The sequence below is a fragment of the Aotus nancymaae genome, unplaced genomic scaffold, assembly GCF_030222135.1.
Source record: "Aotus nancymaae isolate 86718 unplaced genomic scaffold, 86718_ANA_hifiasm-v0.15.2.pri h1tg000016l, whole genome shotgun sequence".
In the NCBI taxonomy this organism is placed as follows: Eukaryota; Metazoa; Chordata; class Mammalia; order Primates; family Aotidae; genus Aotus; species Aotus nancymaae.
In genome coordinates this window covers 13,124,876-13,151,790 of record NW_026988428.1, presented here as the reverse complement: position 1 = coordinate 13,151,790, position 26,915 = coordinate 13,124,876, and the positions used below count along the sequence as shown (strand labels likewise).

Sequence of the window (26,915 nt, the reverse complement as noted above, 5' to 3'; positions counted from 1 at the left end):
CACTCTGTCACACAGGCTGGAGTGTAGTGGTACAATCTCGGCTCACTGCAACTTCTGCCTCCCAGACTCAAGTGATCCTCCCGCTCCAGCCTCCCAGGTAGCTAGGACCACAGGCGTGCACCAACAAGCCCAGCTAATTTTTGTATTTTTGGTAGAGACAGTGTTTCACCATGTTGCCAAAGCTGGTCTCAAACTCCTGAGCCCAAGCAATCCACCTGCCTTGGCCTCCCAAAGTGCTATGATTACAGGCATGAGCCACCGCACCCAGCCCACAGTTTTCATTTATATCTTCTCCCTTGTTAAAAAATAAATTACTATATCCCCATGTGCTTGAAAGTGTGTACACAGAGCACCATTAGAAGCCAAAAACTAGGGCTTTTTACTCCACATCATAAAAAGATGCTTTAAAATAAAATATTTCTAAGAACCTTGATTCTTTCCCCCAATAAATATTGAAAAAGATGATATCAATAACCACAAAATCCATGCAAATATAAGTATGAGATATCCTAAAATCTCAGTGATTTTCTAAGCTTTAATAAACTCAGAAGTATAAATGCTACAAACTTACAAAAACAGCATTTTAAATGTTAATGACTTATATTGCTTTCAAACGTGTTTTTAAGTTTAAAGGATGAATTTTTATGTTTTTGTTTCAGTCACTGCAGGTGGTTAATTTTGATGAAAATTTTAAAAATTCAATTAAGAAGTATTATTCAAAACACAATTCTAAAAAGGCTAAAAAGAAATCAAAATTAGTTTCTAAATGATGTCTCTCTTCACTTGTAAATATTTATGCTTCTGGAGTTACGCCTTAAAATATCACTAAGACATTTTGGGCACCAGGTTATTTATTCACTTTTTTTCTTAAATACATCCTTTTCTCCAATATAACCATATGATTTTTATTTTCATGGTAGGAAAATGTTTATTTTTTGGCTTGAATCTAGCACACCTCAGCAGATTCTGTAGTTGCCAATTAAAGCACATTGTTTAACAACTGTCTTGAATAATAAACCAATCTTCGTCTCTTTCTATCACACATTAAAGTGTATTTCTATTGGAATTCCTCTAATATATTCATCACCAAACTGTAAGCTGGGACTTCATTCAATTTATTTATACTTTATGTGTTATCATTGCTGAGGGCCCAGCTTAAAATCCAGGTAAAGAAATAAAAAGTGAGTTTCTTCCATAAGGAATATTGCAAAATAGATACCAAAGGCACAATTTTACTTCTCAATCTCTGCAATCTAGCTTGGTTTACAATTAAGGAGTGATTTTAATTGTCAAACTTTTAAATTTTATTAAAATGTTTGTAGTAATGCACCGAATGAATTCCAGACCTACATAAATACACTGGCAGCTGTTTGTAATTTGCATTTTCATCAGTTTTGAAAGAGCACAATGTACTTCCTGCATCTTATTTTCAGAATTTTTATTTTTATCATCTTTAGCTATCCAATATACAGCAGAGAGTACTTGAGTATCTCATTCTTTGAATTTTCATTTTTGATTGTAAATCAGATGATGTCTGGCACTTTTTTTTCTCATTTTTCTCTTCTCTCAACCTCCAGGTTACTTGCTCCCATTTCTTCTTAGCTTTAATAATAAAATATACAAAATATTTCAATTATTTTCTTGTTTAATGCACTGGTATTTTGTTCCTCTTTTGCTAACTAAATCTAAAGGAAAAGCAAAAGCTAATCTTATTGTTTTAATTTATACAATTTGAAGATGCTATTCAAATAGCCCACTTCTTTTCAATGCTTACTGTGTTTTTGCATTTGGATGGAGGGGTGGAAAAGGATGGAAGTGACACCATATATAAGGCTGTGCTATGGGACATGCAGAATGAACAGAACGAAGGCTCCATCATATGAAGACAAGCACCTCCACTCACACCAGCAATATCCCTATTACAAAGAACATGTGGCCTCAAGGGAAGCTTGCTGATGAGAATGACATCTCTAGTCGCCCTCAGTTTCTGCCCCTAATTCCCACAGACACGTGCATTTTCCTCTATTATTGCATTATCCCCACAGTATCCAACACATTTTCCCAAAAGGCTTCTCCTGTCCATTTACACTTCTATGGCCCTGGCTGCCAGCCCCCTAGAGGAACAGACTCATGGCAGCTTGTGTTTTCTGCCTCCTTTCCTCCAGCAGTCCATCTGTCCCCTGGGAAAGGTTGAAATTGCTGCTCTGTGACCTAGCAAGAATATGTGCAGGAAGAAACCCAAGGTAATCTCTCTCTTCCTATTCTGGTGATGACAGCAATTGGGAAGGATAACCATTTTGAGGTTATGCAGTTCCTAATCAAAAGAAAATAAGAAAACAAATGGTTTCATTATAAAATCTATTTAATTTCTGAAGTCCTCATTCTTCCTTTGCGTGTAAATTCAGTCCAATTCACTGATTTATTAGGCACCTCACTTTTAAATTTCAGTCACATTCAGATTTAAAATTCTTTCTCAGGGTTTTCTCTGTACTCCACCTCCCTGCTACTGATCCCAATTTCTGGAAGTGGAACAGGAGAGAATGGTGGTGGTTGTGAGAGAGCTAGTAAGAGAATATAATTTCAACAGTCTTGACATGGGTGGGCCCTGTGCTGAGCTCTTATTTTTCTTTAATGGTGGCCTAGATAGCCAGTCTAAGGTTTCTTGGAATTTAATGTGTATCCTAATCACCTGGGACTGTTGTTAGAATGCAAATTCTCATTCATCAGATCTGAGATGGAGATTCTACATTTCTAAAATGCTTCCAGGTGATGTCATTGCAGCTAGTCCTCAGACCATACTTTAATTAACAAAGTTTGGGTCAGTGGATGCTGGCTCAGTTTCTCCTTGACTCTCTGGCAGAAGCAATCTGTTGAGATTACAGCTAAATACCACCCCACCCCAATATGGCTCAACAAGAGCCTCTTTCTGGTGCTTATCCTTTTAATCCCAGCCAGAAGACTTCATTTCCCTCCCACAAACTCTCTCCTACTTGAGGCTCACAGGAAAGTGAGGTGACCTCCCATGCAAACTTGCACTTGAAAATCTCAAGAAGCTGTCTCCAGTCCTCTCCTATTAGACATGACTTGCCTTCCCCCTAGCCCAGATAACATTGCAAAATTTTTCCTCAAAGCTTTTCTCCCTCGATTGTATCTGGGAACTGCAATGCAGCCATACCTGGATGCATAGATTCACAGCTAGACATAGATGGTACATATATTATGTGCTGAAGTTACCCTTCCTTTCCCAAATAGCCTTCTGTAATTCTTGTTTAACTATCTGGAATGGGAGGGGAGAAGGCTACTGAAAGACAAGAGAAGTCATTAAGATGGGGATAAGGAAGGAGCACATCCTTTAATACTCCAAATATCACCTTGCCCATAAGAGGACCATGGGAGAAAAGGCTGTAGAGCTCAACAAGTTTCACTCAGGATATCCATCAACCCCTCACCTCTTTCCCCACCCCCCAAATTCAGTGCAATAACCTGTGAAAATTCACACAAAGTTAAGGGAAAGTAGAATCAATTAAATAGCACTGCAACAGAGTTCTCTTGCGCATTGTATGATTTGGGAAAGATGGGGGATACAAGGAAAACAGTTGTCCCAGTATATGAACATAGAACACAGATCCATGCCTTAAGTCACAGTTGGAGTCAGTAGGACTTCCCTAACTGGAACTTTTTTTGAAATGTTCAGTTGTCTGAGATGTAATTGAACGCATTATATCCAGTATGGATTTTCAAACCTACTGAACCAGCCCAGGACAGTCTGGAAGAAAACACCAAGCTGTTTAGCAAAAGAACAACTTGAGGTCAGGGTTACTACAAACCTCTACCCTGAGGAGGTTCCAAGGATCCCCAGTTTCCCAGAGGACAGGGTTCAACAAGGGGGAGACCACAGTCCCTCAGAAGCTACTGGCTGAGAAATTTCATCTTGGATGTCCTGTCAGCCTGTACCAGCCAATTTGTCTATGGTAGATATAGCAGAGCCTTAATGTCTTGTGTTAAGACACAGTTTAATGTATTTGCTTTGTAGCACAGCCAAAAATTCATCTAACATATTACATACTTGCTGCAATTGCTGTTTGTTGCCCAGGAGAGAACTGTATAAAAACCTTTTCTGGTAACAACGTAAAAATAGGCAAAGAGGAACACAGCAAAACAGTCGAATTAAATTACTAGTAGACATGATAACTACTAAACTCCAAGTAATTAAATGTGCATATATATCTTGACATTTTTATTTATCTTCATGTTTTCTAAAATATTCCTTGCACTTAAAAACTTATTCATTTTCAGAACTGCATAATACATTAAAACCACTTATAAATAGTTACCTGTATATATCTTCTCACGTTTTGAATAAGTTTTTGAAGAAGGAATTCGTTTTGGCCAGGCTGAACCATTATATGATGTTGATATATATTTGTCTGAGGGAAAAGAATCCAGGATTAAATATTTTAGAACTTTAAAATCATATTCCAAGGATGTTTCAAAGTTATAAACATCTCGGGGTGAAGCTATTCTCTAAGGAATTTATTTTACCATTTCAAAGCTAAGGCATCAGGGATACAAGTGAGTTTATTAAGACAATTTAAGTTATAAGTGAACATGGTTACAGATTATTAATTGGCTGTTCAGTGCTTCAAATAAAGATAAGATACAAGAGAGTATGATATCTAAACGTAATAAAAATGTTCACTGCATGGCTTAATCATAGTTTTACATAAGTTCTGCTAGTGTCTGTTTGAGCTTTTATTTAAAAACTGTGAAACTTTGAAGGTACAGCCCAAGTCCTGTGTCCTTCCATGAAGTGACTTCCATGGTTGCACTAAGTAGCATGATGAAGTAGTGAACTCACTATCCCAGACAGCCAAAGCATTTATATCCTGACCTGGTCCTTCAATACTTATTTTTCTCTGACATAGCTACATTTCTAATACTATCTAACAATGTTATATTTGTGTTTTCAAATATTACTATGCAGCTGTATTCTCAAACATGATCCACAATACCAATAATTTGCTTTTCTCTTGTGTTGACATTTGCGCTAATGGTGCAAAAGAAATACAGAGTATAAACTCTGGCACCTTCATACAAATCTAGACATCGACAACTGTTCTAGTACTCATTGTATTCTTCACAGCCATCCACTTGCTGTTTAGCAATAATAACAATAAATAAAATAATAATAATAAATAAAATTAAAAGCCAGTTTCACCTAAGAATATCCTGATTTACATATACACATTCCTATATCGTTCTAAAGAAAAGAGAAAAATAATTCAAATAATGCAAATGTCTATTTAAATTGTATAGGAAACACCTACTATGTACCCATAAACAACATGTTTATATACACCTACTATGTACCCACAAACACAAAATGTTTATGGGTACATAGTAAGTGTATATAAACATTTTGTGTGGGTACATAGTAGGTGTATATAAACATTTTGTTTGTGGGTACATAGTAGGTGTATATATTTCTTAAATTATAAAAGAAACTAAGAAAGATATAGTCTTATGCTTCCAAAAGTACAATATATTCAGAACTCCACTAATCAGACCATGAACAAGGAAAAATACAAACATGAAATCATACAGAATTGAGCAGCAGTTTGTTAAGTTGAAAGAAATGAAACTCAACTTCAAAAGAGCAAAATCCATCTGAGAAACAGGAAGAAAAAGAGATTTGGTTCTCTTCTCCCTGGTAGCCTTGTACTTCCAGACATATACTATGACTCTGCCTATTACATGATGAAATGACATAGAAGCAATCTATACATGGTGAGAGGGATGAGAGGTTGTCAAAAATATGGCAGTTAATCCCCAAACTAACCCTTTCAGAAAATAATCATGACGGCCTACAGAAATGGCAAGGCACTAGTCTGACGGTGATAACTGAACAATGTAGTTAATGGAACAAGAAAATGTCAGCCATTTAAAAACAGTCCTCCAGAGTGACATGAAGCTGTCCAGGGGGAACAAAGTGCAGTGCTCTGATAAAAGAAGAAGAAAAACCCTCTAGGGAGGTGCAATGTGAAGTCATTGCACTCACAACGTGAGTTTTCTTCCACATCCCTTAAATCACGTGCAGGAGTGCACGTGGAAGAAATCTTCTCACTAGTTTCTATGGTGGTGATGGCCAGGAAAAAGAAGAGGGGAGTAGGTAGCAGTGAAGATTAGCCAAGCCATCAGAAAATTCCATGGGAATGCCAACCACAGACAAAAGTAAACCACATCAAGAAAGGACCTCTCACCTGGACTGACGTTGGGTTTGGGTTCCTTGTTAACATGGACTTCATTGTAGGACCCCTGTGTGGGCCTGCTGCGGGGAGGTGCATTCAACGAGACACTCCTGACGGCATCTCTTTCAACGTGAACATAAGATGCGTTCTCAGTATTTCGATTTTTATTATTGCGATGGTAACTCATTTTATTTTGGGGACCTGGGGTCTGTACTGCTGTAACGAAAGGCAGGAGGGAGTGAGGAATAAAACACAGGCTGGTTTCACACCCATAAATAACATATTGCACTGTAAGTGCTTGATGGCATAATGGAAGCCAAAATAATGAAGTTTAGAGTTGAGTTGACACCTAAAGTAACATCTATGTCACATGACACTAATTTGTTTTTCAGGTAGAAGATATCTGACATTACTCTCTTTTAAAATTACAATTTAGAAATATCAAATGTATGGACACTTTACCTCTCTGCATTCCAGAGCCAGGAAAGTTCTTTGGTTCGTCATAAATCCATTTTCTTTTTTTCACACCTTTAAAATGAGGCTTCCTTGGCTGGACACCATTCACTTAGAAAAGATACAAATTTTACAGTTTCTTTAAGAGATGCTTTTATCTTTGAAATTATTGTGGGTGATAATTACATATCTGTGCATTCACATGTCAAGCAAGAGTAAAAGATAAATGTACTACCCTAATACTTTACTTTTTAGAAAAAAAGGTGATTTATTTTTAAGGGCCAAAAAAATCTATCTTGGAAGTAGACTGATGAGATGACCTTCAATAAGTAGCTTTCCTCAAAGAAAAATACTTTTCTCCAAACGAATGTGTGGATTCTTTTAACGGAACATAAAATTGCATTCAAAATATAATTATAAATATTATTATAATGCTATTATTAAGTAGTTTTAGAATCATTATTTTCAACATGAATCTTTTTGTACTTTTTAGCCAAAACTACTACTTGTTAAGAAGTTGGATTAACGTAAAATACTTTCAGTGAATTTTACCTTTTTCTTTTAAGGACTTAAGTTGGGTGTACAGAGAGTTTAGTCAAGACTAAGTAATCAGAATTTGTGAGTTCTAAGAATATTAAATTTTCACTTTTTATTTGCATATTTTCACATCAAAAATTTTATAGATATTCTCAATTTTTCAGGAATTTCTATGGTACATATCTCCAGAGAATTCTCAAACAATTTTGTAGAGGGGGCATTCTGTCGCTTCACTGTGCGGGGCTTCTGAAAATCACAAGTGACCACTGCACAGAGAAACTGATCACCAAATGTGCAGTGTAGATTATACTAGTTTTCTACAGTAGACTAATACATCTTTCTGTGCTCTCTCAGTTTAAGCTTTAAGCCCTCAATAAAGATCTGATTCACTGTCCCTTCCTCAAACATCATGGCACTGCCCTACTCCCAGGCTGCCAGTCCAATGATTTGGAATCCATATTTTTAACAAGAGCTACTAAACTGGGCTTCTTGGAGGCAAATCACAATTATTCCTATCAGTGTCAGGCTGCGATCCAAGAATATTTTAGGTGTTCAATACATAAAATAAGGAACAAAAGAGAGAAGGGAAGGGATCAGGAAGATTCACAAGTCTTAACTGTATCAAGAGAAGTAGTTCATTGAACTGAATGTCAAGGAGAAGCCAAACTAATAAAAAACAATCCAAAACATAATAAAAAGCTGTCAATGCATTATTCCACCATGGGTGAAATTTAAAATGTTATGCTAGTGAATCTTCCAAAAAGGTAGTATATTATTAATTTTAAGACCCAAATTTAAACTAGTGGGAAAGCATATAATGCACTAGGAACTACATCACAGTTCATTGTCAGTTAGTAGAGGATATTGTATCTTTAATTCTTAGTACTGAATAATTTTGAAACCTTTTTTTCCTTTCTTTTTAAAAATTCTGTTTCAAATAACCAATACAAATCCATGGCAAGACAAATATACCTAAGGCCAAAAAGTGATAGAGCTAATGTCTTACTTGAAGAGGGATCCTCTCTGCACTTCATATTGATATTCTCAGTAGCATTTAATACATGCGTTGTAAGTACTAGTCGGGTAGTTAGGGAATGCTTTGGATGAGCACTGTCCTTGTTATCTTTTAAAGGAAATTAAGAAAATAAAACGTCAATATTAGTTTTAAAAACAATTTCAGTTAGTATTTCACTATTCAAACATTACATGATGGGAACAGTTCTTAAAAATGATATATATGTTTATTAATTGTGAGGAAAGCATCATTAACATTCCCTAGTTGCCACATGGATTTCCAAATGTCATCAGTAACAAAATAAAACTCTGAAAGTATAGCCATTATTTTCAATATGTAAATAAAAAAATGTGGCAATATTTTTAATATCTCCATACAAAAGTTTTAAAAGGTTTTAAATTTTTATGTTGAATGGTCCCATTTAAGTTGGGGTTCTGAACATATTTTAAATGTAACAACTTTAACTTGTCATATGCTTTGAAGCAGAACTAACTTCTTGTTACATGCTTTGGAGCAGAACTCCTTGGTAGGGCTTTCCACAATGATGAAAATGTTCTAAATCTGTGCTGTTCAATATGGCAGCCATTAGCCTCCTGTGACTACTGAGTACATGGAATGTGGCTAGTGCCAATGAAAAACTGATTTTTTATTTTATTCAACTTTAACTTAAACAGTCATACCTAGCTGGCAGCTACTGTATTAGTATAGCTTTAAGAGTTTCTTTGATGGATTGGGCAAAACCTTTCCATCTTTATGTGATAAAATGAGAGAAAGATTTACAATTTTCCGCAGAAATAATTGGATCACTAGTTCCCTTTCTTATGCTTGAGAATATTTAATGGTAGAGATAGTAGATAAAATGGGTTTGCATTTTGATTGAGGGTATGCGAAGCTCCCTAATTACAGGACAGCTGTATTTTTAGTCTGTGACTGAGGGGCACTCAGCAGAGAGACACCACATGGTGGATTCTAAGCACAGTTAAAGGTAGTGTAAAACTATAGTGGATATATTTTATCACATGTCTTGATTATTCACAGACTAGGGTTAGCAACAAGTATAAAATATACAAGTCTTTTCAAGATTAAACTCTTTAAAATTTTCAAAATATTTTCTAAGAAAATTCATTTACACTGATATTATATATTAAAGGACTTGGTATTACCATTTAAGAGAGCCAGTAACTTTAGAACTAGCAATACTCCTAGAAATGATACAGTTCAACAGGCTATTTTTCAGATAAGGAAAAATTGTCATGGTCATACAATTATGGACAGAGCCAGGACTGGAACCTTAGAGCTCTTGATTCCTATTCAGTGTATATGTGGATTTATTACCATTCCTCTTATACTGGTTTTTATAACAAGCAACCTTATCTTTAACTCGTCTAGCCAAATTACAAATGAATCAAAATTATAGAATTCATTACCTTTAGCATTTGAACATTTTGATATGGTGATTTCTTTGTCTTTCATGAAAGCTTCCTTTTTCTTCCTTCCAAGAAACATGTTCCTCTGTGGAACGTAACAGTCACCTCCTATGACAAAACCTTTCTGTCAGTGGCAATGATGGCAGAAAGTGATACAAACTACCTTTCAATACAGGAATATTTTCTACAACACCCCGTTTGTCCACCTTTGTTTGGACACTTCTCTGTGATACCATACCTGTCTCCATACATTTATATGTTTAGATTAATATATGTGGATCTATATATATGTATATGAATACACAGTATGTAAACTTACATATAAATAATTGCAAGAAAATTCACAGAGTCAACAAAGTTTTCCTTAATTTATAATCATCTTTAGTCCCACCCTTTAGAGATACTCAAAGTAAATGTAATTTATCTTCCATATAAAATCTTCAGAACTCTTAAAGCAGTTTTCATGTTTCCCCAAGGTCTTCTATTTTCCAGGATAAATATTCATAGTTGCTTTAAATATTACATACAAAATTCCAAATTCCTTTACCGTACAAGTGACCTTTTCTTAGCATAAAATTTTATGTCAGCCAGACGCGGTGGCTCACGCCAGTAATCCCAGCACTTTGGGAAGTCGAGGAGGGTGGATCATGAGGTCAAGAGATTGAGACCATCCTGGTCAACATGGTGAAACCCCGTCTCTACTATAAATACAAAAAATTAGCTGGGCATGGTGGCGCGTGCCTGTAATCCCAGCTACTCAGGAGGCTGAGGCAGGAGAATTGCCTGAACCCAGGAGGCGGAGGTTGCGGTGAGCCGAGATCGTGCCATTGCACTCCAGCCTGGGTAACAAGAGCGAAACTCCATCTCAAAAGGAAAAAAAAAAAAAAAAAAGTGTATATATATATATGTGTGTGTGTGTGTGTGTGTGTGTGTGTGTGTGTCAAATAACCTTATTTAAAAATGACACCCAAATGTGAACTAAGTTGTGGAGAAATCAGCGAAACTAGTATAATAATAGTTGCCATTCATGGAGTAATTTTCTAGGTATCAGACCCGCTACTGAGAACTTTAAATCTCATTTAATTATCTTTCCATACTACTTCTAATAATCCAATGTGAGTTTACCGTCTAGTGAAAACTCCTAAATTGTTGTGAAACATTTGGCCAAAACACCCACTATATCTTCCCCTCACAAACTCCATCATGTTGGGTTTCCCCAACTCAAAGAAAAGCCACCATTTAATGTTGTGTAACTAAATGTAAGAAGGTATGCTTCTTATTGTTTGAGATTACACTGTAAGATATGGTTAATTGTTCCAAGAAATTAACTTTCAATTAACTGTAAATTTTATAAATATGTCTACATTCACCCAGTCATTCAATGCATTTAAACATATCATCATTTATTCTGCAAGTATTTACTGAGTACACATAATGTGCCAGGCATTCTACTACAGATATTTATCTATAGCGATTGATTATACACAGTTCCTGGCCTCAAGGAGCTTACACAAAACCAGTGATGAAAACGTTAAAAAAAAAAATTTGGTTTCTGCCATGACAAAAATGGCTTTTATCAGAATAACTTTCATCCCAAAATCAATTATGAATTGCCAAAACACATTGATTGGAAAACAACCCAACGCATGCTCGTGTCATCCCTGAGAGCAATGGAGGGACACAGAGTCAATTGTACGTTCACATTCACCCTGGTTTTCTTCCCTGAAGGCGTTACACTCCACACTCACTACAGATTTCTCACTGAAAGCATGTCTAGTTCATCATGTAAGGAAAGAACAAGCAGAAAGTGACACCAAGGAGGTAAGAAAGAGCCAAAAGTCTGGGACTGACTAATTGGCTTGAACTTGAGGGGGGAAATGAAAAAGGAAGAACAACAAAGAAGTTCCCCTGAAATAGGCATAAAACTAAAACTCCCTTTAGGTCATTACCCGACTCCCACATTTTTCATGCACAGAATGGAACCCTAGGAATTAAGCAAAACAGCATCTGGGAGGTTAAAAACTGGTCAGAGATTTCAGCATCTACATACAGCTCGGGAGGTAAAATTTGGCACAGAAGCCTCACCAGAGTAGAGATATCTTGGTGAACACCCCATGTCTCAGTTGATAACCCAGTAAAGCAATGCTGTAGGGGTGAGGGTCATATCCTAGGAATGAGGACTATACCTTCAAAGAAATGAAAATTAATGTATCACCCCTAATAAGGCCCAAAACCAGTCCTTCACAGAATTAAGGTGGCCAGCTGATAGTCTAGCTGCCTGCCAGAAGGAAAGTTTCTTTCTTAAAAAACAACATCATTCATACACCATGTAATTTTTATCTATAATGTTCAGTAGCAAAAAAAATATCAGAAGGGCATAGTAAGACAGAACAAATGAGCAAAAACCTGAGGAAAATGAGAGATATCCCAGTGTTATCAAACAAGAAGTTGGAAAAAATAACAGACACATTATCAAAATAGAGAACTGATAGAGAATTTAAGTAGAAAATCAATAAAAAGGTCAAACAAATTTAGAATTTAAAATATGGATTGAAGAGTAGAGAGGAAGAGAATTAGTGAACAGGACAGTAGGTTGGCAGAAAGTATCCAGATTTACCTAGAGAAATCAATAAGAGAAAAAACACATTTAAGATGGACTAGAGACTTAAAAACGCACCAGACAAAAGAGAAAGTCAAAATGGCCAATGAGTTTATGAAAAGGTGCTCAACATTATGAGTCATCAGGGAAATACAAATTAAAACTACAAAGATGTGCCACTAGCCCCCCACCAGAAAGGCTAAAGTTAAAGGACTGAAAATTCTCATTGTGGGTTAGGATACAGAGCAAGCTTATCTCAAAGAAAAGGAGGGCTTATGGCCTTTAGAAGACATGTGCAAGAAAGAATGTTAACAATAGTTCCACACTGGAAATATTGTTCATCATAATCTCAGTATCGATACTCATGGTGCTTTCGTGTGTTGTTTTTTGTTTGTTTATTTGTTTACAAACGTATAAAGAGTGGTGAAAACTTTGAGTTGTTAGACCCACACATTTCTAGCTGAGGTCTAACAATGCTCATTTCAGTTCATACAGAGATGACCAGAGAATGGCTGGAGACAGGAGAGGGCAGCACAGCACAGTGCAAGAAGCTCTGACTCTGGGGAGAGGTGGAAGGGATCTGAATCCAAGTTCTGAGGCTTGTCGGTGGGGTAACCTCAGGAGAGTCACTTAACACTTCTTAACTTTGTTTTCTCTTTTGTAATATAAAGAAAACAATATACCAGGATGAGTAATTTCTACGATTTAAGATTATAATCTCTGTGAGATGTATGTATATGTGTGTGTGTACGTATTTCCCCAAGGAGCAATGATTCAGTGTTTGCTAATTCAGGGTTCATGTCAGCTTTATGGAACGTAGCTACCAGGAATAACAAGAATCAATCGTGTGTGGGTTTTTGTGTGTATCAACTGTGTGTATATGTATAGACTATATACAGAGAAGAAATGCCCATGTTTTCATATATACATACATATATATAGTATACATCTTATATATAGATATGTGTGTATATATGTGGCATATATCTATCTGTCTGTAGATATTTACAGCAATATAAAAAGGCTACTGCTACAATCAACAGCATGGTCAGTCTCATAAAAAGAGCATTAAGTAAAAGAATCCAAACTAAAAGAGTTCAAACTGCATAATTCCAGTTATATAAATGCCAAAAAGTGCAAAATTAGCCTATAGTAAGAGTGAGCAGAGTAGTGGTTACCATTGGGAGAAGACTACTGACTTGGAGGGAAGGAGCCATCTGGAGTACCATAAATGTGGTTATATTGATACATACACACGTAAAATTTTAACAAGCTATTCACTCCAGATCTGTGAACTTTATTAAAGTGTATAACACATTAAAATAATACTAAGACAATACCTCAAGTATTTTTCTTGAAATTGAACACTAACTCATTAATTATAATTTCAATTTTTGATCACCTTCATTTCAAAGATGTCTTATGAATACAGGGGTCTGAATATGTTTAGATATATCTATCATATACATATACCCAGAAGATTCTTTTATCTAGTGACACAGAGAACATTATGATGCCTGGAAAATCAATAAGCCTAACTATGCCAGAATCGAGAATGCCAGATGATGGAATTCTTGTAACATCCTTTTGGTATGGTTGTTCAACCAGTTTATGATAGTAATTTATAACAATATTACAGTAATAAACTGGTTGAACAACCACACCAAAAGGATGGTAGATAGACTAATGACTGTATAATGACATGCTCACATTTTCTAACACCCAACAAAGTAGGGAATATATTACTAATGTCACAATGTGAAGGAAAGTTTACTTTTATATGAAGTCATTAGTTTATCAATGGTTGAAAATAACTTTTGATTAACCAGAAGGCAATTGGATTTAATAATATTTCAACAAAATGTTCAATTAGAATTGCTCAGGTTAAGTGGATCCCACTTATACAGGTTATATAGACAGTGGGAACTCCGATGGGAGAAACTAGCAGTGTTTCTAATTTGCAGCTAAACTGATTACTTCAAGGCAACTAAACAATGCCAGCTAGACTAAAATGCTGCAGATATAAGAAGAAAGAATCAAATTACTTTAGCACCAGAAGAAAAAAGAAAAAAGCATACACAGAAGAAAATGGCTGACACCAGGACAGCAGAAAGTATCACCAATATGCCTAAGATATACTGGTCCTTACTGACACCTGCTCTCAACTCCCTTCCTGATCTTCATGCACATTGTTCCCACCAGCCACACCTTTCAATCTCCCCACAAACTCTCTCTATATTTTTAAAACAAATGCCTGGAATTTTCAGTCAAAGGATTGATTTTCCAACATGTTTATGCTAAAAAGCAGTTCCAAAATATTTAAGCTATAATACACAGTTAGAATGTGATGTGTTGGCACACATGATATATATTTGAATACAGCTGCTTTAAAGCAGACTTACTCAAATGACTTATTAAGTGCCTCTTTCATTTACAGCTCTGTTATAGTATATTACAGCACATACATGACACCTAAATTCATTACAGTCTGGAGTCGAGCCTACACACACACACACACACACACACACACACACACAGGCACACACACATCAGGTTTCTCATTAAAATATGGAAAATGGAATGTCTTACACACTGAACACAAATTCACGCAAGGTATTTGGTAGACATTTTAGTCTCTGAAAGCATCTGATTTTGTAATGTACCTCCAACTCCCTGTGTTAACCATGACATGGTCAAAAAAAGAAAAATTAGTTGTAAAAGATAAAATTCAGACATTTATTATGTGGTGATAGATTCAGTCAATCAGTAATAAATTAACTCACCTCCATTTTCAGAAGCAGCAATGTCAGTCCCTGGTTTCCTTTGCAATGATGTTTTTATTTCATCTTGTCTTTCATATTGGCTAAATTTTGTCGGAACTGTAAGACTATCTCCTAGAAATAAGAAGAAGAAAAAGTCACTCCAGAAATTATTAGATGCTTAAATAAGAAATTTATGGTAGAATTCATGATGAAAGTAAAAAAGCTTTCAAGTTAATGCGAGTGTTGTTTGAACAGTGATCTAATAAACAATAAATTAATAAATATATGAGTTTTAAATTCTGTAATTGTCAACAAAGAAGTGAGTATAGGCCGGGCGCGGTGGCTCAAGCCTGTAATCCCAGCACTTTGGGAGGCCGAGGCGGGTGGATCACGAGGTCAAGAGATCAAGACCATCCTGGTCAACATGGTGAAACCCCGTCTCTACTAAAAATACAAAAATTAGCTGGGCACGGTGGCGCGTGCCTGTAATCCCAGCTACTCAGGAGGCTGAGGCAGGAGAATTCCCTGAACCCAGGAGGCGGAGGTTGCGGTGAGCCGAGATCGCGCCATTGCACTCCAGCCTGGGTAACAAGAGCGAAACTCCGTCTCAAAAAAAAAAAAAAAAAAAAAAAAAAAAAAAAAAAAGAAGTGAGTATATTCTCCTATTTGGATTATTTATTCAATGGCAATTAAAAAATTTAAGCTATCTAACACTATTGTATGTATTTAGTCAACACTAAACATATGGATATGTTTCTCATATACTGAATTTTGTAATATTCCTTTTGATTTTATCTGTTCACCATGAACAATCAGATAAAATGTATTAACACTACAAAATGCTAATTACACTGATAAATAATACTCTCGGCTTTCCTCATGCACTTCTAGATAATTTTATTCTAAAATAAACAGAAGCAGAATAAAAGAGACATGACAACCTAATGCAATGTGTGATTATGGATTGAATCCTAGACCAGGGGATAACATTAATTTTACTATAAAGAACATTAATGGTATAATTGGTAAAATTTATGGGAAAAGAAGGTTGTGAATGATATTGTTTTCAGTGGTAATTTTCTGATTTTTATATTTATACTACAGTTATGTAAAAGCAAAGCGATATCATTTCTATAACTTATTCTCTTAAACAGTTCAGAAAATTATAATTGTATATTTAGAGAGAGTGAAAATTGAAATATGGTAAAATGCTAATATTTGAAGGAAATCTAGGTGAAGGGTATATAGGAATTAACTGAAGCTATTTAAAAATAAAAGCCTTGAAAGCATAATACAAAGCAAAAGTACATACAATAGTCTTCATAATATGCCATCTTTTTTTTTTTTTTTTTTTTTGAGACAGAGTTTCGCTCTTGTTACCCAGGCTGGAGTGCAATGGCGGGATCTCGGCTCACCGCAACCTCCGCCTCCTGGGTTCAGGCAATTCTCCTGCCTCAGCCTCCTGAGTAGCTGGGATTACAGGCACGGGCCACTATGCCCAGCTAATTTTTTGTATTTTTAGTAGAGACGGGGTTTCACCATGTTGACCAGGATGGTCTTGATCTCTTGACCTCGTGGTCCACCCGCCTCGGCCTCCCAAAGTGCTGGGATTACAGGCTTGAGCCACTGCGCCCGGTCAATATGCCATCTTTAATGTTCATTGTTAACTTATTTTTTTCTTTTGTTTTTATTTCCTTCTGTTTTTTCTCCTCTGAGTAGTGCAGCCTTGCAATCTGTCCTTCCCTATATGGCTCCCAAGTCTTGCAGACTCTTCTCCAACTGATGGTGTGTTGCTGCCACCTACCGCCGCACGTTTGAATAGTTCGCTACAAACAGACTTGCACAGCATCTTGTGGATGTTCATCCACAATAAATCAGATTCTCCAAAAGTAAGCGCCATAAAACACAGAGACGTTGATTTTTCCTCCAGCACGGACCCTGAAATAGCCTTGTCCACAGAAGACTCTCATTCAATGACCAAATAATCTTTGTCCTGCCGCTAGCGTCATTCTGTGATCTCTTCTTCTTGGGCTAGGCTTACTTTTCTATTCAGAAAAAAAAATCTAGACCTCTTTCACAGGGGTGATTTATCTCAAAGACAAATAAAATGGTAAAAGCAAATTATTTACAGGATTACCCCATGGAGTGTGTAGTGTCATTGTGTGTTATGAAGTCTATTCATTCTGTCATTTCTCTAGGATAACATAACCCCATTAATAGCAGCTTTGGGTCATCCAATACAAACACTTTTTTCTAGCTCTCAATTACAATGTATTATTTATCACTTTATTCTTCTGTACATCATACTAAATAATTCAGTCTATCACACCAAGTATCTCTTATATATCACTATGAATGCTGCGTTTTCATTTCTTACCGTTTTGCAATTCACTGCCACTTTCCAACGTCTTTTCTGACTCTTTCTCTGATATACGGGCCACACTTTTCGAGGATGAAATACCTGGAGGAGTATGAAATCCGTAGTCTTCTCCTAATCGACCATAAGAAAAGTAATAGTTACTATATTGATCACATCAAGTATTATAAAATACAAAAAATGTTTGATTTCTTACCAGATTTATGACACATCTCCACAATTGCTCTTTTTTCTTCAATTTCTTCAGGAGTCCTTGTCCATATACTAGAAGCATCTATAGGATACATTTTTAAAATTAAATTTTCCCAAAGCCAAATAATCTGAAAATTTATAAACTAGAAAGAAAAACCCCAAATACTGTTTTCATGGATAGATTATGTTTTTATATGTTTAAAGTCAATAATTTTACATACTAGTAATAGTTTCAAGTTGCTACATTTTAAGTATTAAAGAGGATCAGTCAAGAGAAAAGAAAGGACTATGTATTATGTACTTTGAAATGAGATGCTGAATGTATAGACTCAATGTTGAGATGGTGTATGTTTATTTGGAGGTTGATGTAGGCATGAGAGACATGGAGCTGCAGCACACAGAAACAGTAATAAGTAGCTCTGTGTATTCCTAAGCACAGAAACTATGGTGGCCTGTGACCCACAGAAGGACACATTCCAGCACAAAGACAGAGTGAGAGTTTATTTTTCTTCATGTTTATCTTGTATATACATACCTTCTGGCACCACTGTGCTGGGTGGACATGGGAGGCAGAGGATGAACAAAACTGCAAAAACCTGGATTCTAAACTTGTTCATACTCTTGTGAGGATGACCTAGAATAATGCAGATGACAGTGCTTTATAGATTATTAACTATTACATAGACCTCTGCAACTCAAGGATTAAATGTGAAGCTAATATATTATTAATACATATGTATATAAATAGAAACATGTGCATCAATGTGGTTTAGAAACAATTTATATAAAAAATGGAACTTATTAGTATCTCTCTATATATACTAATATATACATCTGTATATATTTAAGCATCAGATATGTCTCCCAACCATCACACAACAAAAATTTCCAATCCAAATGAACATAAATATGTTAGACATAGAACAAATTAGAACATAACGAATTAAATTTGTTTAATACAATTCAAGTAATGTTCTCAGCAAAATCTGCCTTACATATTTCATCATAAACCTCTATACTTAAACATATATGTAGAAAATGTCGCGAGGTTTCTGAATGCGCATTATAAACCTGAGAAAAGGTCTACTAACCATTTTGTTTATCTATTTCCTCTTCTTCCTCAAAATTGGTTTTTAAAACTAAAGGACCGTGGATGGGTCGTGATATATTGTCCTGAGGTTTCAAAGGTTTCTGATTCTGGGTCTGGAGTGGAATTCCTTCCAGACTTTCTTTCTGTAGTGTCATATCTGCAGAGAAAATGCAACATTTTAGTCCATTAAAGATAAATGTGATGATAAGTATATTCAATAATCAATCATTGCCCTCCTAATTAACTATATATTATTTTACAACATGTATAATAATAATGCATTAATAGATTGTGTTTCTACGCATTAGCAATGAACAAACTGAAAATGAAATGAAAAATAATCCCACTTACAATAGCATCAAAGAGGAAAAATATTTAGGAATTAATTTTAAGATGTGCAAAATTTATATTCTGAAAAGATTGTTGAAAGAAGAAAAAAATGTTGTTGAAGGAAGTTCCAGAAATGTTGAAATGGAAAAATATCCTTGTGTATGGATTGATTTGTTGTTGGTATGGCAATATTTTCCAAATTAATCTATGGGTTCAATACAACCCTTATCAAAATCCCAACAGACTTCTTTGCAAAAATTGACAAGCTGATTCTAAAATTTATATGGACATTACTACAAAACTAAAGTAATCAAGACTATCCGAACTAGCATAAAAACAAAAATAGATCTACGTATCATTGGAATAGAATTGCAAGACCAGCAATAAACCTTTATATGAATCAATTTATGCTCAATTGGTTTTCATCAAGGGTACATAGACCATTCAATGGAGAAAGAATAGTATTTTCAACAAATGGTGCTGGGACAACTACATAGCCACATGCAAAGTAATTAAGGTGCACAACTTCATCACATTATAAACAAAAATTAATGCAAAGTAGATCTAAGAACAAAATCCAGGAGCTGAAGCTATAAAACTCTTGGAAGAATCCTTAGGTTATACAAAGCTTTCTTAGATATGACATCAAAAGGATAAGCAATCATTGAAAAATAGCCAGCCCCCTGGCACATGGAGGTGAGCCACGAGAGCACCTGTCAACAAGGCCTAGATTTTGCTGAAAAGCAGAAAAGCAGTTCCCAGCCCTCTCAGCCAGAGAGTGAAGAGACACTCAGAACCCCAAGGTGATGCAGAAAGAATGAGTAAGATCCAGCCTGGGCAACATGGCAAAACCCTATCTCTACAAAAAATACAAAAGTTAGTCAGGTGTGATGGTGCACACCTGTAGTCCCAACCACTCAGAAGGCTGAGGTGGAAGCATCACTTGAACCCCAGAGGTTGAAGTTGCACTTAGCCAAGATCATCCCACTGCACTCTAGCCTGAGCAACAGAGCAAGACTCTGTTTCAAAACAAAACCAAAACCAAATGAGATATCACTTCATACTACAGTGATTGCAATTATTACTTTTTTTTAATTAAAAAGACAATAACAAGTGTTGACAAGGATGTGAAGAAACTGGAATCTTCATACATTGCAGTTGGGAATGTAAAATGTTGCAACTACGTTAGAAAACAATTTGACAGTTCCTCAAAAGGCTGAACATGGAGTCATCATAAGTCCCATCTATTCCATTTTCAGCTACATACAAAGGGGTGTAAAAATATATGTCCATATTGTACAAATGTTCATTTGTACACAAATGTTTATATCAACGTTATTTATAACAGTCAAAAAGTGGAAACAACCTAAATTTCCATTCTCTGATAAATGGATAGATAAAATGTGGCATATTCAGACAATGGAGTGCTATTAGGCTATAAAAAGTAATAGAGTACTGCTGCATGTGAGAGCATGGATGAATTTTGAAAACACACTAAGTGAAAGAAGTAATTCACAAAACAATAATGTATGATTCCATTTATATAACATAACAAAAATCTATTTGTAGAAACAAGAAGGAAATTAGTGACCGTGTAGGTTTCAGGAGTTGGGAAGAAATGAGGAGTAACTCTTAACGGGTGTGGATTTCTTTTTTGGAGTGATCCAATGTTCCAAAATGGAATATTGTTCTCTGATCCATTTTGAGTTAATTTTTGTAATGTGATGCAGTTGTGCTACTTAATTACTTTGCATGTAGCTATCTAGTTGTCTTCGCACCATTTGTTGAAAATACTATTATTTTCCCCATTGAATGGCCTATGTACTCCTGTTGGAAATCAATTGAACATAAACTGATTCATATAAAAGTTTATTTCTTGTCTTATAATCCTGTCCCAATGGCATATAGATCCATTTTTATGCCAGTGAAAATAGTCTTGATTACTTCAGTTTTGTGGTAACTTGTAGATTTTGAAATCAGGAAGTGTAAGTCCTCCAAATTTGGTTTCCATTTTCATCATTTTTTTCACTATTCTGGACCCCTTAAATTTCCATATAAATTTTAGAATCAGCTTCTCAGTTTCTGAAAATAAGTCCATTGGGATTTTGATAAGGTCTGCATTGAACCTATGGATCAATTTGGAGAACACTGGCATATCGACTACAAAGTCAATCTATGAACAAGCATAGCTCCATTTTTCAAGGTTTTCTTTAATTTCTTTCAACAATCTTTTGTAGTTTTCAGAATACGAACTTTGCACATCTTATGTTAAGTTAATTTATCAGTATTTTTTCCTTTTCGAAGCTATTATAAGTGGGATTTTTTCATTTTATTTTCAGTTTGTCCATTGCTACTGTAAAGAGACACAATCCATTATTGTATATTATTATTGCACCCTGCAAAGTTGCTAAACTTATTTTTAATAATTTTTAGATTTGCAGAATTTTTAAATAAAAGATCATGCTGTATCCAAATAGAGACAATGTTGCATCTTTCTTTCCAATCCGGAAGCCTTTTAACTGATTATATTGCAACAATTCCCTGTCTTGACTATAAATGATAATGATGAGCATCCTTGTCTTTTTCCCGATCTTAGGGGTAAGCTTTCAGTATTTCAGCGAGTACGAAGTCAGCTGTGGATTTTAAGTTTTTTTCTGTTTCTAGTTTGTGGAATATTTTGTGTAATGTATGTGTGTCAACTTTTATCAACTGCTTTTTATTCATCTGTTAAGATGATCGTGTGTCTTTTACTCTTTATTATATTATCATGGTTTATTATTATTATTATTATTAAGGAAATTTATTTTGGGAAGTTAAATTAACCTTGTTTCTGGGTTAATCTCACTTGGTTATGGAATATAATCCCATTTTAAAGCTGTCAGATTTAGTGTAATTGAATTTTGTTGAGTATTTTTCAGTGACTGTATTCATAGAAAAAGCTGGGTCGGTAGTTTTCTTGTAATGTCTACGAATATCTCGTAGACATGAGTTGGAAAGCATTCCTTCATCTTTTGCATTTTTGAAAGAATTTGTGACAAATTGGTACTAATTCTTCTTTAAATTTTTGTTATAATTCAATATTGAAGCCATCTGAGCCCGATTTTAATTGTGGCAATGTTTTTAAATACTTAATCAATCTCTTTATTCCTATAGAGGTATTCAAATATTTTCCTTTTTTCTAGAGTCAGTGTTGGTAGTTTGTGTCTTCTAGAAAGGTTTCTATTTTATCTAAGTTATCTAATTTGTTGAAATATAGTTGTCCACAGTATTGCCTTTTAATTCTTTTTATTTTCATAGTATTAGGAGTGATGTCTCATCTTTCATTCCTGATTTTAGTCATTTCAGCCTATCTCTCCTTTTCTTGGTCAGTCAAGTTAAAGATTTTTAATTTTCCTGATTTTATCAAAGAACCAACTTTTGCTTTCCCTGACTTTCTCTATTGGTTTTCTTTATTTATATTCTCTAGTTCATTAATTTCTGCTTTAGTTTTTATTATATGCTTCATTCTATTTGCTTTGGGTTTAATTTGCTCTTCTTTTCCAGTGTCTTAAGGTATAAGGCTAGGTTATCGATTTGAGATTTTTTTTAAATATATAGGAATTTACAACTTATAAATATTCTCCTAAGCACTGCTTTACTTACCTGCCATGAGTTTTGGTATGCTTTGTTTTACTTTTATTAAACACAAAGTATTGACTAATTGCCCTTGTAATTTTTTTGTGATATCTTGGTTATTTACATGTGTATTATTTAATTTCCACATATTGATGATTTTCGCAATTTTTTTCTCTCTACATTTGAAACCATTATATTCAGAAAACATACACTGCACAATTTCCATCATTTTAAATTTATCTGGGTTTCTCTTATCACCTAGACTGTGATCTATACTGGAAAATATTTCTAGTGCACTAGAGAAAAACATCTATTTCACAACTGTTAAATGGAATGTTTTGCTGAAGTATCTTAGGTCTAGTTCCTTTACAGTTGTCCAAATCTTTTATTTTCTTGTTTACAATTGTTTGCATGGTATATATTTTCTATTCTTTTAGTTTCAGCTAATTGTTTCTGTTGAATTTAAAAGAGTGTTTTCTGTAGACAGCATATAGTTTTATCTTCATTTTTATTCTCACAATCTCTGCCTTTTGATTACATTTTTTAATCCATTCACAATTAATGTTATTGATATAGTTGGATTCAGGTACACGATTTTACCTTGTTTTCTATATGTCTAATGTCTTTGTTGTTCTGCTGTTTCTCTTTCTTTTACACTGATGAATATTTTCTAGTATAATATTTACTTCCTTTAATCATTCCTCATTTTTCATAGTATTTTTTCATTTGCTCTATGGCTTACTAAATATTTCTGAACATCAAAATCTATTTCATATTTATACTAATTGAATTCCAGTGATATATAAGAGGTTTCTCCTATATAGGTCTATTCCCACTTCCTCCTTTCTGTGCTATTATTGTTACATACGTCACATTTCTATGCATGACAAACCCAATAACACATTGTTATATTTATTAATTAAGATAATTGTATGTCTTTAAGGAGATGAGAGGGAAAAAGGTAAAGTATGTTTCTATAGTTTGTTCTATAAATAGAGACTAATCATATTTTTATTTATAATTTCTAATTCTTTTCACCTGTTCCTATGGATTTGTGTTACTATCTGGTGTCATTTCTTTGCCATCATACAGTTTTGCTTCCATCTGCCTCCTTTGTGTGACTATTGTTGAATATATTACATTTCTAAGTATTACTGGCTTAAAAAATATAATTTTATATATTGTTTTACAAACTTTTAAAACAGAGTATAGAAGGAAGAGAAATAGGCCCTTATGATAGTTTTATAGTTACACAACTACCTTGATCAGCATACTTTGTTTCTTCATGTGGATTTGAAATACTGACTCAGGTCACTTGCTTTCCACCTGAAAATTCTACTTTAGTATTTAAGGTATGCATACTGGCAACAACAAATTCTCTGTTTTTGTTTTCTGGAAATGTTTTCATTTTGCCTTTAATTTTGAAATACAGCATTTAAAACTAGTTTTCTGGACAAAGATTCTTGGTTGACCCTTTTTTTTCTTTTGGCCTACAGTGAAAACTGCCTATATTGTTTCTGACGATAAGGTAGCTGTTAATCATACTGTGGTTCTATTTTATGTAACAAAACATTTTTATCTTGTTGTTTTCCAGAATTTGCCTTTATCACTGGTATTTATCATATTTAACATGATGTGTCTGGATGCAGATATATTTGTGTATATCCAACTTAGAGTTTGTTGAGCTTCTTGTATATGCACATTAACTTTTAACCAAATTTGAGGAATTTCAGCCATTAGTTTTTCCTTCCTTACATTTTGGTAAAATGCCTCATATTTCTCTTAGGCTCTGTTCATCTTTCTTTCATTTTCTCTTGGTTTTTCGGATTGCATAATTTCTGTTAATTTATATTCAAATTTACTGGTTCTTTCTCTTGCAGTTCTCAAATCTACCCTTGAGCCCTTATACTATATTTTTCCATTTCAGTTATTGTGTGCTCAACGCCAAAATTTCAGTTCGTTAGGGTTTTTTCATGGTTTTTACCCATTGATAGTCTCTACTTGTTAAAATGTTCAATGAGCATTGTCTGCTCATGAACGCTTTTCAAAGAAGACATATACACAGGCAACAAGCATATGAAAACATGCTCAACATCACTAATCATTAGAGAAATGCAACGCAAAGCCACAATGAGATACTATCTCACACTAATCAGAATGGCTACTATTAAAAACCAAAAAATAACAGATGCTGGCAAGGCTGCAGAAAAAAGGCAATGTTTATACACTACTGGTCAGAATGTAAATCAGTTCAGCCATTGTGGAGAGCAGTTTGGCAATTTCTCGAAGAACTTAAAACAGAAATACAATTTGACCCAGCAATTCCATTATTGGGTATATACAGTCTACTGTGAAGACACATGCATGCGTATGTTCATCAAAGTGCTATTCACAATAGCAAAGACACAGAGTCAACCTAAAGGCCCATCGATGGTAGGCCGGATAAAGAAAATGAGGCATATATCCACTATGAAATACTACACAACCATAAAAAAGAATGAGATCATGTCCTTGGCAGCAACACGAATGGAGCTGGAGGCCATTTTCCTAAGGGAACTGACACAGGAATCGAAAACCAACATTGCACCTTCTCACTTACAAGTAGGAGCTAAACATTGAGTACACATGGACACAAAGAAGGGAAGAACGGCCACTGGAGCCTACTCAAGTGCGGAAGATGAGAGGAGGGTAAAGATTGAAAACTACCTATCAAGTACTATGCTTATGACCTAGGTGACAAAATAATACATACATCAAACCCCAGGACATGCAGTTTATCTTTGGAACAAACCTGTATAAACAAACCTGTACCCCTGAAGCCAATATAAATGTTGAAAAAAAAATCGATGCACAGTTGAACATCACATTCCTCTCACAGGAGGCATTCTATTGCCTTCTGTGTTTCTATAAGTGAATTATACATTTCTGTTTTTTTGCATGTATCATAATCTTTTACTGAAAACTCAACATTTGTGACAATGATCTCTCGCCTTAACCTGAAGCTTGTTGCTGTTTGCTTTTTAATTTTTGAGTGACTTTGTTGAAATACTTGAGTAAAATCTATTTTCTCCCACAATATGCAGCCTCTGTTGTCATTCCTCAGAGGATGTAGCCTTGGCATGTCCACAGTAAACAGGGATAACAAGGGCTTTAGCAGGGTTCATTTTGCCCCTTTCCCTATTTTCTCCGCTAAGTTGTCCACCTCTACTGGTATCACACTGAGATATTAGCTTCCATACATTGCTAGCTTAATGCTCTGTTGTGTCATCAATGTATAGGGCATAAATTGCTCCACGGTTTAACCTGAGCAAATTCTGACTCCTTCAGAGAGCTAAGCTTGGAGGCCAATCTTCCAAGTTTGTTCCGATCCCAAAAGAGCTATTTTTAATTGTCTCTTTACCAGGTTGTCTTTGGTAAACTTCTAGCTGGTTTGCAGTTTAGTTTGCTCCTCTCTCAGAGAGACTAGCCTCCTCTTAATTACTTATCTCGAATCACCACTGTTTTCAGAGCATCCATAATTTTAAACTTCCCCACACTATGTTCTATTTCAAATAAATTTGGTTTTTCTTTGGAGCGCTTCAGAGTTTTCTACTCTCTACCTGCACAAAATCTCAGTGCTAATGCTAAGAGCAGGGATAGTCACTAAATTCTTTTGGAGTGACACCCCTGTTTTACAATTGGGGCGTGAAGCAGAGGTGCTAATTTCTGGTCTTTATGACTTGTGCCTCCTGGCATGGGACCTCCACCCATGCTCCATCTGAGGCAAAGGTAATTGGGGTCCAATGATTCCTAGTCTGCTGCATGTGAGATAGAACTTTTGCTTTATGCATGGGGCTGGTGAAAACAAGATTCAAATCTCTTGGAACTTTTGCTTTATCAAGGGGCTTAATGAAAACAAGATTCAGGCCTGAAAAATAGAGCTCTAGCAACATGGAGTTGGGAACTGGGGAGGATAAGAAACGTTAGCAGCTTTCTTCCCCCCCAGACACATACTATAGTTCTTGACTAGAATCTAGACATAGAAAGAGCTCTATGTTCTTGGCTCCATCCATTCAGAGTAGAGCTTCTGTCACACTAAACTGAGAGGTGGTGAAAGGAGTGGGTCGTGGTTCCAATACAACAGACTTATCATTTCTACTGGCTTTAATTAAGATTATCGTTCTTGTATTTTTAAAGTAGATGATAAGTATCAAATAATTATAAGATGTCATTAGACAAATTCATAATAAGAATGAGAAAACTTTTACCTTTAACGTCAGTATTGAAACAA

General features: G+C 35.1%; 1 protein-coding gene across 1 annotated transcript; it reads right to left on the bottom strand.

The window, feature by feature from the left end:
• Positions 1-1,629: 1,629 nt before the first annotated feature.
• LOC135275240 (uncharacterized protein C12orf50 homolog) lies at positions 1,630-18,855 on the bottom strand. Its single transcript, XM_064376677.1, has 10 exons — positions 18,702-18,855; positions 17,615-17,692; positions 17,419-17,532; positions 15,063-15,173; positions 9,681-9,788; positions 8,245-8,361; positions 6,711-6,812; positions 6,261-6,464; positions 4,335-4,427; positions 1,630-1,685 (listed from the first exon to the last, which is right to left on the bottom strand). The coding sequence occupies exons 1-10, from the start codon at positions 18,853-18,855 to the stop codon at positions 1,630-1,632; spliced, it is 1,137 nt and encodes a 378-aa protein (XP_064232747.1).
• Between the last annotated feature and the right edge of the window lie 8,060 nt (positions 18,856-26,915).

Bases quoted from the DNA above. Each gene is read 5' to 3' on its own strand.
- LOC135275240 (XM_064376677.1), bottom strand. From the start codon at position 18,855: ATGACACTACAGAAAGAAAGTCTGGAAGGAATTCCACTCCAGACCCAG. The intron at 8,362-9,680 runs GTAATGAATTCT...TTCCTTTAAAAG, and splicing joins AAAATGTTCAAATGCTAAAG to ATAACAAGGACAGTGCTCAT. The intron at 6,465-6,710 runs GTAAAGTGTCCA...CTTTCGTTACAG, and splicing joins TGGCTCTGGAATGCAGAGAG to CAGTACAGACCCCAGGTCCC.